General features: G+C 43.3%; 1 protein-coding gene across 1 annotated transcript in view; it reads left to right on the top strand.

Moving 5' to 3' along the window:
* Positions 1-1,345: 1,345 nt before the first annotated feature.
* Positions 1,346-12,858, top strand: part of Marchf4 (membrane associated ring-CH-type finger 4) — a 111,834-nt gene continuing 100,321 nt past the window's right edge. The window contains exon 1 of the mRNA XM_074071678.1: positions 1,346-2,028. Within this exon, the coding sequence (XP_073927779.1) occupies positions 1,516-2,028 (513 nt within the window). The 5' untranslated portion in view covers positions 1,346-1,515. The remainder of the gene's footprint in view (positions 2,029-12,858) is intronic.

Below are 12,858 nucleotides of genomic sequence, written 5' to 3'. Positions count from 1 at the left end.
CCTGATTATTTGAGAGCCGAAATATCCCATTAGCATTATTTCATTTTTTAAAAAAATCAATCCCTCCTTCTTACTCCCCCACCGCCCCCACCCCCACGCCTGCCTCGTCTCTGGTTGCATGGCAGCACTGCCCAGGCGCGGGGGCTCAGGGCCGGCCCCCCGGGAAGGAGGAGGAGGAGGAAGAGGAGGAGGATCATGAAGCCCGGAGTCGCGACCGCGCCGGACGGCGGGCAGCAGCCAGAGGACGAGCCCGAGCAGCCCCGCCCCGGAGACACCCGGACGCCGATCAGCAGTCGCCTCTGCCGCCTCAGCAGCAGCGGCGGGCGAGGGCAGACCCCGAGCAGGAGGAGGAGGGCGACAACGACCCAAAGGAGGAAGAGGAGAAGGCGAGGCCACTCGCCCGCCCGGACCTGCTCTTCTTCCAGCTCTTGAACCTCGCCCTAAGGGACCTTTGATGGAACCAGGGGGAGGGGGCTACGGATTTACGGACTGCCGCAGGAGTGGGCTGGGGGCTGAAATAATGTAACTATTCCTTTCTCCTGTCCCCTTCCACACATCCCTCTTCTTTATCCCTTTTCTCTGCTCCGCCACCCTCCCACCCCCATACACACACCCTTCCTCTAGTGAGGATCCAAATGCTCAGGAAGGAGGTAGCTTTGCGAGGGTTAAACATCGTTTCTTTTTCTCTATTCCTTTCTCCATCCCCAAACCTTTACTACCCACCTCTATTCGGCTAATTGACTTTCCCCTTTCTGTGTAGACCTTTGACTACATAGGCAAAGCTCAAGCCCCTCGTCCAATTTCACCCACAATCTCCTCCCCTTTACTCAACTGCTCTAAAAAAAAAAGCAACTCTGGTGCTTGAGGGGTTAATTGCCCCAGTTTTCTGCCCAGGAAATTTCAAACTTCTCCCAACGTCCTTTACCCCACCCCACCCCCACTTTACCCCGCCCATCAGTCTCCTACTACCTGAGGAAAGCTATCTTCTCTTTCATACATGTGGTCCCCAGTTCTTCATTGAGCTGGTTTTCCCTAAGCCCAGCTCAATCCACTCCAAATTTGATTTATAATCTTTCCCCACTTTTATATAAAAGAGATTTACCACTGCCTAGAGATTTAAAAAGCCTTTCTGGGGAACTTTTAACAATTAGACATTTATCTTAAGGCTCTAACAGCCCAGCCTCAATGCTTCCTCTATCACCCTGCTCCTACCAATGTCCTGGTGTGGAAAGCAGAAAGACACCTTGAGCAAAGTCTGAGGTTGAGGTGGGGCTTCAAGGGCAAGAAAAACTTTTTTTCATTTTGCGTTTTCCAGGTAGAGTTCAGAATCAGTGACTCACACTTCTCAGTCCTGAGAGCAATTTATTTGCTGCTTGGAGGGGGTGTAAGAAGAGCCAGTAAGAAAGGAGATATTCCTTCTGTAACACAGAAACACTGTGGACCCCCAGTCCCATCCCATCCACCTCTTCAAAGACTCTGTCTGCTGGTCTTGGGTTCTCTTCTTTCCTTGGGCACATGCTGATGCCCCTGGGTGGGCTGCTCTGGTGGTGGTGGTGCTGCTGTGGCTGGTACTACTGTGGACTGTGCACACCAGTTCCCCAGATGTTGCGCCACCAGGGTCTCCTCAAGTGCCGCTGCCGCATGCTCTTCAATGACCTGAAGGTTTTCCTCCTGCGGCGCCCCCCTCCAGCGCCCCTGCCCATGCACGGCGACCCCCAGCTTCCCGGCTTGGCAGCCAACAACAACACCCTTCCGGCTCTGGGTGCCGGGGGGTGGGCAGGCTGGAGGGGCCCTCGAGAAGTAGTGGGCAGGGAGACCCCTCCTCTGCCACCTCCACCACCTTTGCCACCTTCTGTGGAAGATGACTGGGGTGGCCCAGCCACAGAGCCACCTGCCTCGCTGCTCAGCAGTGCCTCTTCAGATGACTTCTGTAAGGAGAAGGCTGAGGATTGCTACTCAGTAGGCAGTAGCTTGGACAGTGGTATGAGGACTCCACTCTGCCGTATCTGTTTCCAGGGACCAGAACAGGTGAGTCCCTTTTCCCCTTCTTACTTTCTTGTGATCTCTGCAGGTCTTGCAGATTGTCACTCACCTGCTTGCCCTAAGGAACCATTATGTTGTTGCTAGTTTCAAGGACTTTAAGTGTTTAGAACTCCTCGATAATGTATCCTGTGGTTAAGTTCACCCAATAGGTGTCTGGTTCCTGATGGAGCTGTTTGGTGATTCACTTGTATTCTGTTTTTTTTTTTTTTCCTCCCATACGAGTGTCTTCAATCCCATCCTTCAAATCCACAAACACTCTCAGAATAGAAAATCCAGAAGCAATGAAATAAAGAGAATTGGTGGTATATTCATGCTTTTGCCAGGTATACTTTTAGCTGATTTCTTGTTAGTAAAATTTTCCCTAGCCCATTTTCAGTTTCACATTCAAACTTCTTTGCTTTCTGAAAGTATGTCCACTGTTCTCCTAGGTTGAAATCCAATGGTCCTGGTTTTTCACTTCGAGTCTACCTCAGTTTGCCAAAACACTTCTTGGCAGTCTCAAGGTTTCCTATGTTGAAAGCAAGTAGGTAAGTTGAAGTGAGAGTGAGTTTAAAGGGACATTGAGAAGAAAGTAAGGAAGCTTGTCATATCTATTGCAGTTCTCAGGTCTGATGTATATTGACTTAGAGTATCCCTTAAACTTTCCTCATTCAGGATAGGGGATGACAAGTCTCTTATGGAGCAGAGCTTTCTCAAGTCTGGCAGTTTCTCCCTATCTTATCCATTCAGATTTTTAGACACCTTGCTTACTAGTGCACTTACAATCCAGTGTCTCCCATGCTGGATAGCATGTGCACATTCTTCAAGAGTCATAAATTGTGAAAATTCTTTCCAAAGAATCTAAGATAGTAAAGGCTCACCTGAGTATCTAATCTTGTTAGTGATTCAGAAAAGGAACATTGGATTGCAACGTGGTCAGGATTCTGTGCTCACATCAGCCACTTCTTCAACAATTTCCTGAAGTGAAGGGAAGATTCTGGGTACTTCTTGGACAAGTGGCAGTGAAATAGGATGCCACATGGGTGCACCTGACTGACTATTTTTGGCTTTCTCTATGAAATTTCCATTCATCCTTTCTCTTTGCTCTGAATGGACAAAGCACTTTAGGGATGGGTGATGCCTGGGACGGCAGCCTAGAAATTAAGAGGGAAAGTGATAGAAATCTCAGTGTGAGTAAATGTTTTTGAGAGGCTGAGGACTGGATTCCTCCTCATGACCAGGGTTACCTGAAGCCCAGAGTTGAAAATTCTTGGTAGGCAAGAAAGTCTGGTTGTCTGCTCAGTGCCTTTCTTCTAGCACTTGGCTCCAGTGTCAATGCTGAGCCTCTGGTACAGTTACAGGATAGAGTGGCTGGATAATAGCAAGAGTGAGCCTCACTTTGGGGTGCTCTTGTCCCAGTCAGGAGCCTTATTTTTTCAAAGAAAGAATGATTTACCTTCCTAACTTCCTAAGCTGTTTCTTTCTTCTCCTATACTGGCTGGCTCAGGTGTGCATGTCATAGAGGTTGCTGGGAGTGTGCCTTTTGGCAAGAGCACTCTTGTTGCTAGAAAACAGCAGGACTTGGACTGTGTCCTGGGATAATATTTCACCTGCTGTGTGAACTTATTCAAATAGCTTTATGCCTCTGGGTCTTTTTTCCAACTTCTGTGAGATGCCATTTGCCTTCCCTTCCTTATAAGAGAGGCCAGAAGATGACTAGGGAGAAAATACCTTGTAAGAGATTAATATAAAATAAGCATGTATTTTGTTCATGGAAAAGCTGTATTTTCTTGAAAAAAAGTAAAAAGTCATTAGCAATAATGCGAAATGTTCTCATGTGATACAAGATCTGGTTGGGGTGAGGGATTTTCCTTTCTTGTTTATTATTTTTACTATGTGTCATAATAAAGCTTTCAATTAAAAAGCTAACACCAGTAAAGAATGAGAGGACTAGGAGGCTGTGTCTTCATGAGCATTGGATCAAATCAAGTACTTCTTACATATGATTATTACATTTTGGAGGTTTACTAGTGCAGGAACAAAGAGGTTTTAATGGGATTGTGTTATTGTGGTAATAAGAGTAATATGAGTGTTAAATTAGACGTAGAGAACATGGTTTCCCACTTTCTTCTTGCTTTTCTTCACAGCATTTCAATGAGGAAGGAAGACAAAGGAGGGAAGATGGGGGAAACTATAGAGAAGGGAGATGGAGATGGAAGAGGAAAGAGAGAGGGGGATGGAGGGAGAAGGAGAGGTGGGCACACTGAGACTTTTTTCTATTTTGGATTCTGTTCTGAGAGGGAGCTGTACAGAAATTGTCTTCCTGGTCCTAGGAGGAATGCAGTCTGAAAATCAGTAGCTGAATGACTTGGTCTTTCCCTGCCCAAACAAAGAAACCAAAAATCTCCCCTTCTACCCATCACCCCAGTCATTTGCTATGCTCTAGGTGCTAACATGCTGCCCAAAATAAAGATTTAGTCTCTTCCCACCAGGGGCTTGCAATGTATGTGGTGAGAGGCAATAGGAAGATCCAGCCAGTTTCACTTTTGCAGATTTCTACAAAGGACTTTGTGTTCATTCATTCATGCATGCATTTATTTAACAAATGTTTATTGGGAAACTACAGTGTGTAACATACTGTTCCCAAAAGTGAGCAAGAACAGATGACAACTTCAGTCTCCTGAACCTGACATTCCAGTGGAGACACAAAAAGAGACAAATAAACTAGTAGATTAATAAAGTGATTTCAGAGAGCATGGAGTACCATGATGAAACTAAGTGAGATAAAACTAAAACAGGAAAATGAGTTAGTCATGACTGAAAGGGAAAGGATGGGACAGGTACAGCCATGTTAGATAGGGCAATCAGGAAAGGCCTTCCTAAGAATGTGCTATCTGAGCTGATACCCAAATGATGAGAAGAACCCACCAATGCACAGACCTGGAGAAGAGCATTCCAGGTGGATGAAACAGCAAGCTCAAAATCTGAATGTGAACAAGCTTAATGCATTTGAAAAGAGAAGAGAAAAATAGGAGGGAGAGGGATAGCATGTGAAATGCTTTGAGAGCCCACTTGGCTCCATGCTAGAAAGTTCCTGAGTAGCCGCTCTCCTTCTCTCAACCATGCATGTGGGACAGGGGTCAAGGATCCATGAGAGTATAGGTCAAGGGCCTATTGGCACCCCCTGTCCCCCATTTGTGGTTGAAGCTGCACTAGTATACCTCAAGGAACAGTGCACCATGGTAGGTAAGTTGAGGGCTCTGAAACCAAATGGCCCCAGTTGGAGGACCAAACAAGTTACACAGCTTCTCTGTGGCTAGTTCATACAATTATTCTGAGCATCAAATCAGTCAGTACCAGGAGAGTCATGTGGTGACTTTTGTTATTGTTATTGTCACAGATGCAGGAGAGTGCTCCCCTGCTTCGTTGAAAAAGTGTCTCAGCTCACAGACTAGCGGGAGGCTGCACTTGTGGCTTGTTTCTTTTGCTCTTACAATGCTTTGGGTACAGAGTGCTTTTCCTCTGTTTCACTAACAAAGTCTTTATTAACCTATACCTGCTATTTTGCTGAGCAGGGACTGGAGACACATAGTACATGTGGCCCTGCCCTCTAGGATGTCATAATCTAATCCAGACATCACAAGGACTGACAGAGATCAAGAACACACAGACAGTCAGCCTGGGTGAATTACAGTAATACCGGTATAAGAAAGAGAGGCATGTTTAAAAGCAGCTTAGTGGGTGGTGTGCCTATTCAGAGAGATAGGGGGGAAGGAATTTGCTACCTTTTCCCCACTTAGTTATGGAAGGCTTCTCTGTTGCTGTTGAAGACCAAGTGAGAAGAAATAGATTTAGGCTGCAAGCGGCAAGAGATGTGAAACACAGGGATACCTTCATGAAGACATGAAACCACCTGCTAGGCTGGGCAGCCATGGAGCTCCATGCCTGGAGGTGGGTCCAGTGATGCTATCTACCATGGTACTCTGGATCAGGGTGGGAGGGAACCTGTTTTAGACCTAATGGAAAGAGGGAAAAGAGTCTTAAGGAATTTAACAGCTTAGGCTGCCTTTCTCATTCTTCTGGAGCTGGCTTCCTTGGAGCTCTGTGTTCAGAGGGGATAAAAATAGAATGGAAATGTTTCAGTTAGTGTGCTGGGTTATTGGGGAATAGGATAAGGACTTTGCAGAGCTCAGGGGAACCTGGAGACCCCAAGATGCAATGAGAACCCTGAGAATGGAGATCAAATAGAGCAGTTAAGGAGAGACCCAGATGGCATACTTATCCTTCCTGGCACTATGGTTTTATTTTACATTTCTTTATATGATTATTTCACTAATATCTGTCTCCACAAAGAATAGATTCTCACCTGAAGTTTATGGGCTCTAAGGGCAACACTATCAAAATACAAGCTCATGTGCCATTAGCCAAAATATTTACAAGTACCAAGGCCAGCTAGCAAACCAATAAGTAAATACATTCTACTCTTCCATCTTGACAAATATACCTTCAAAACAACCTGGATTACTTGTTTTAATTTAGAGCTTTAAGATTTGCCTAAATTTTGTGCTAGCCAAATGGGATGTCTAGACTTTGGTCCATAGGTCACTCTGATTCTTTTCCACCACTGATTCCACCCTGCACCAAGGAACTTTGGATGCACACATATATGGATACTCCAGCTGGTTTATCCAAGCTCTGTCCCTATCACCCCCTGAGTGATGGCCCTTTGCCCCATTCCTCTTCCCTAGGAAAGAAGTTTATACACCTGAAGAAGAGAACTCTGCAGGCTTTGGGAACAGGTTCATGACTGTTTGGGCCATAACTCCATGGTCCTAGATAACTGGAGCATGTTCCAGAAAAGGGGTGGGTCTCCTTGACTCTGCAGACTCCACCCCTGTGGACAGCTGTGGATAAAGAGGGGCTAGAGTAGGGTTGCCTAAAGTGACAGACACTCTTGCTTTGATCCAAGAAGGCACTGCAAAAGGAATTTAAGATTCCTAGAGGAAGTGACCTGTATGTGTTTGCTCGTCATTGGATCTTTAGCCCTCAATTCAGTGCCTGGCACCTGCTTCATGCTCTATAAATAATTGTTGAAATATTTGCTCACTGAGTGGGCAGCTCCATGGGCAGGGGAATTGGGGGAAAGAGAACATTTAGGAGAAAAACATTTGCTGGCCTCAAATGCTGGAAGTGTGCTCTAAGAATAGGTGGCACAAAGAGCAGTGCCTTGCCTAGGGAGGGAGTTTCCGGGGAAGTCAACTTGGTTTTTGATATTAGAAATAACATACTATCAAAGGTAGAAAAGAATGTATAGGCTATTTTAGGAGGGAATCTTATGGGTGGCTTGGATTAGATAACCCCTAAGATCTCTTCCAAGTTTGAGAGTCAGAGATCATAAATGAGATTGTTCTGTAGTCCAGAGAGATTTTTAATCTAAACAGAAAGAAATGGCTGGGCATGGTGGTTCATGTCTGTAATCCCAGTACTCAGGAGGCTGAGGCAGGAGGATCATGTGTTTAAGGCCAGTCTAGGCTACTAATAAGACCCTGTTTAAAAAAAGTTAAGTAAAAAAACAACACCCCCATCCCTCTCCAATTCAAGCCCTCATCTCATGCCAGGCATCTTTTCCCAGTGTATGCATTCCATGGCATATACACATGTGTTATCAGCAAAGATTTCAAAGAACAGTTTCTGTCCTTTGTTTATAGAAATCCCAAGTTGTTGGCACTCACATGGTTGCTGCAACTGTGAGTTTTCACCATGCATACACCATGACAGTAAGTAAGTCCTTCATGGCCTATAGGTAGCAGACACCATCTTGGACCTAAGGATACACAACCATCCCAGAAAGGGGGAGCCTAATTACCTTTTAGTTTTTCCATTGTTGCCTTTTAGGTTCTGATTTCTGCCAGTCCTGGTTCTACTTAAACTGGAAGCACCAAGAACTCTTTCTTCTTTCAGAGCTCTTCCTAGTGCTCTGTTTATTGGGAAACCATCAGGGTATTCCACAGATTTATCTATTACTTGAGTGCACACACATGCTCACACATGCCCAGGAATAAAACATTGAATTCGTATGTCTCATCCACAGATAGAACCAGGGATCGGTAGAGGGGAGACACCTGTTATCTTGACACTTGTAGAGAAGTTCTCAAATCAATTGTCTGTTGATCCTCCACACAGTGTTGACATTGAAGTAATTCTTCACTAGCCAACCTGCATCAGTTTACAGTGGGTTGGCTAGTTATTGGGTGTGGCTTTTAGCTGAACCCCTCATACAGAGTTACTTAATAAGACCATAGGGTAGGAGGTTGTGAAATACAGATTCTAAGAGAGCTCGGGAGAAGAAAGAGATGCTGGGACTCTCTCTTATTTTTTCCAGAGAAAAGATAGTATGATATGTTGTAGAAGCCCAGCTGTGGCCTGTGAGTTTGGGGGAGGGGATATAGACTGGAGGGGGAGGAGATACTTAAAGGAGTGTGGGAATGAGGGAGCCGCTTTCTTGTTTGCTGGGAAGGAAGCCAAGTTGGAAGTGAGCCTGGATGTAAAGGGGCTGGCAAGCGAATGTTGTATGGGCCAAGCTGCATACCATCCCCCTCCTGAGATGTATCATATGTAAGCTAGGATTTATATTTGTATATTACATATAGTACACATTTGATACTTCCTTCTGTGTATGTTAAAAGCAAAAGTGAGGTGCTCACAGAGGAGACTGCCTCATGACAAAATAGCAAAGATGAGTAAATTACAGTTTGAGGTCCAGGTAGATGCTGTTAGGATTTGCAAATATGGGCTCTGTCTAAGTTTGTAATACAAGGAATAAGCTCTGGCCCTATAAAAAGACACACAGCTTCTAGTGTTGGACTCAATTGATTGCTCTCATGAGGATTTTCTCAAGGCTTGTCCACAGAATTGTTAAGGAGGACAGATCAAATTATTTTCTACCTTTATGGAACAGTTACTTTGGATATAGTTGAAGAGAATGAATATTCAAAGAACTCTCTTGAAGCCATCCTCATGGCTAACATAGGGCTGTGCATATAGCAAGGGCTTAGTATCTGTTGATCCTTTCCCCTTCTTCCTGGCGCATGTTCATTCCAGATTAATAGTGCTATCTCTAGTCCCTGGATATGCATGATAGAAGGTATATTTGTGTGTGTATGTGTATGTATGAGTTTGTGTGTTCATGTATCTGTGTTTATGCATGTGTATAAATTAAAATGCCAAACAAAGAGGATGTGGATGATTTCTTGAGAACCTATCCAACCTCTTTTTCTGATTCTGTAATGACAAATAGTGATAATCCTTGCCCTAGCAATCATAGTGAACATTATCTTGGCTTGAGGTCATGTGTCCAGGAGCAGAATTTTCTTTTCTTGTTCTTCTTCTTCTTCTTCTTCTTCTTTTTTTTTTTTTGCAGTACTGGGACTTGAACTCAGGGCCTACATATTGAGCCACTCCACTAGCCCTTTTTTCTATGATGGGTTTTCTCAAGATAGGGTCTCGTGAACCATTTGCTGAGGCTAGCTTTGAACCATGATCCTCCTGATCTCTGCCTCCTAAGTAGCTAGGATTATAAGCATAAGCCACCAGCACCTGGCCAGATTTTTCTTCATGGTATTTAGAATGATGGGAAGAGCATGGGCCTTGATGTAAGGACATGGATTTATTTCCCATTTTGGGCCTTTCTCAATTGAGTGACCTTGAGCTACTTGTTTAACTTCCTTGGACCTAGATTTCATTGTTTAAAGAACAGGGATACAAAACTGAGTTTGAGCATTTGTAGGGATTGATGTGATGGATTAAAGAACTAGTCACACAACTGCTCTCAAATTGGAGCAACGTTTACCCCATCCCTTAAGTGTGTCTCAGGGATCGTGAGTGGGACTGCCAGGTCACACAGCTGCTCTTTCTATTACCCTCTCTTACTGTAACCTTAGAAAAACAGACACTCTAAGGCTTTGCTTGGATAACAGTAAAATCCTAGATGATTTTGTGCCTGACAATCAGGAATGCACATTTAAACCCAATGTCTCTGTGCAGCAGGCTTTCCACCTCTGTGTTGCCTGACTCAGCTGAACTCTGTCCTATCTTCTCTGGGTCCCAAACTCCCAACATAGTTGTCTTTATCTGTCGCCATCATCACTATGCACCCAACAGATCTTTATTAAGCAGTGTTCTCTGGTTGGAAGCAACTATGCAGAAAGATACTTTATTGGATTCTGAATCCCCAAAGGCTGGGAGCAGACTAAGCACGCAGAGGAGCATGGGGCACATAGAGGAAGTAAGAAGAAATACTTGCCCAACATGGGATGGCAAAGTGTTTGCATTTAGGGTTGTTTTTAGACTATTGTTTCTGAAAATCTGGGATGGGATGGATTACCCACCAGACAGACATGATTTTACACAGCATTGATTCACAAGTGAAAATGTTGTTCCTTGTCAATTTGCTCTCATACCTTATGATCATGTACAGGAGAAAAAAATCATTGAGGTAATAATATGTCTTTAGCACCTTTCTAACACTCATCCCTTTTGTAAACAAAAGGAGAAGGCATCAGACCTAGAGCTTGTGGATATTCTCTAATATCTTGCTGGGATTTAATGAACCTTTTTTGTTTATATTTATGTCTATTAATTTTAATAGACTATTCTTTAAAGCAGCTCTGTGTGCACAGGAAAATTGAACAACAAGTACAGAGAGTTCCCATGTACTTCCTGTCCTCACACCATCAACATCTTCCATCAGAGTGGTACATTTGTTGTAATTGATTTTTTTTGCACTTTGATCATACTTTATTAATATATCTGACTTTTTATTTTAGTTTTAAAATTTTTTTATTATCATTCTGGGGGTACATTGTGATATTTACAAAAGTACTTGTAATATATTTTAGTTAAATTCACCTCCCCTATATTCTCCTTTATCTTCCCTCCCCCCATTCTTAGAAGAGTTTCAACAGGTCTCATTTTTCCATTTTCATACATGAGTACATATTTCCTCCATATTCACCCTATTTTTATAATTAACCAACATTGACACATCATTATTTCCCAGAGTCTAGTTTATATTAGGGTTCACTCTTAGATTTATATGTTCTAAGGACTTCAGCAAATGTATACTTTCATCCATGATTATGTTATCATACAGAATGGTCTCACTGCCCTAAAAATCCTCTGTGCTCCACTTCTTATTCACCTACTGCTTCCACCTCTGAACTTGTGACCAGATAGTTTGGCCTTTTCTAGAATGTCATATGGTTGGAGTTCAGATTGACTTTTTCACTTAGTAATATCCATTTAAGTTTCTTCCATGTCTTTGTGTGTGTGTGTGTTCCCATGTCAAATGGAAGTCCATAGCTTTTTGTTTTTGTTTTTGGTAAGTAACAACAGTTTTCATTTTATGGTAGTTAAAAATAAGTCTTGTTTAGAATACATTTATCAAAATAAAATTGTGAGGCATTTAGAAGAATGTTGTTTAAAGAAAATAATAGTATAGGTGGGATATATCAAAAAATGCAAATGACTAAATTTAGAGTAATATTGACGAGAGCTGCACACCTTTAAGTAGTTCTGAAACATTTGTGGACACCAAAAGTACTTTAGGGATAAAATACAGAGTTCAGGCCATGGTCCTAAAGTAGTATCCTGGAATTTATATTTTCAACCACTTGTTTTGGCAATTCCAAGGTAGGTGATTGTTCTAGAAATACTGTGTATTAAGAGGCACACAAATGAGAAGAAATGTGTCCACCAGACCTGAGATTCTCAGACAGACTAGAAACAAGAGTACGGACACTGGAGGACGGGGAATGGAGTTAGTTGGAAGGGTACAGGACCATGTGCCCAGGAAGGAAGTGATATGTGTCACTTAGGGCAGAGGCAAGAAAAGATGCCTCTTTTCTCTTTCTCTTCCTCACTGATCTGAAAGCAGCAATTTCCAGCTGGGGTAGCCAGCTGGTTAGACATGTCAAAGATGATAAGTTTGATTATGTTAACACACTGAGATTTGGGGGTTCTTCTGAATCCAGTTAATGTTAATTTTCCTGACTAATACAACAATTCTCACACCCAAGTTAGGTTCAGAGATCATTTGAGTAAAATCAAATCAGGGGCTTTCCTGGAGAAGTCCAGAGTAGAGCAAGAGATGGTAAACATCCCTCACAACTTGCTAAGTTCCAACTGCAAAGTGCTTAGCTCAGAATGACACATCTCTTTTGCCTAGATTTTGTAGGCAAAATCTAGGAATATGGTTCTACCTAACAGCAACAAGGACAGGAAGTGCAGTCTCTCTGAGGGCCTGGAAAGAGAGGATGTCCAGAAATGAGTGTCCAGAAATAAGAAGTTTCTCCCCCAACAGTGATAGTTCCATCCTCTTAGGGTAGTTGTGAGAGTTGAATGACACAACCCATAGCAAGCGTTGAAAGCACTGCCCTCAGTACACCCTCAATAAATATTGTAGCCATTGTCATTATTTCCTCATTTGTAAGAGGAAATTTAAGAAGTACTTAAGCCCCTTCTAGCTCTGCTATATTTGTGCTCTTATCAAGGGGAAAAGCAGTACATAGGGCTGATAGACTCCTTACAAGAATGGCCTTAGGACTGAGCACTGAAGACAAAATTGGGGGAACTGGACATGGTGGCACATGCCTGTTATCCCAGTACTTGGGAGTTTGAGGCAGGAGGATTCTTAGTTAAAGGCCAGCCTAGGCCACATTAGCAGGACCTTGTCCAAACAAACAAACAAACAAAGAAACCTAAAATTTGGAAAACAGGAAATGAAATCTGTTCCAGGTATAGGAACAATGGAAATAATCAATGATGCTTTCGGAGCAA

The sequence above is a fragment of the Castor canadensis genome, chromosome 4, assembly GCF_047511655.1.
Source record: "Castor canadensis chromosome 4, mCasCan1.hap1v2, whole genome shotgun sequence".
NCBI lineage: Eukaryota > Metazoa > Chordata > Mammalia > Rodentia > Castoridae > Castor > Castor canadensis.
This window is presented reverse-complemented; position numbering and strand designations above follow the sequence as displayed.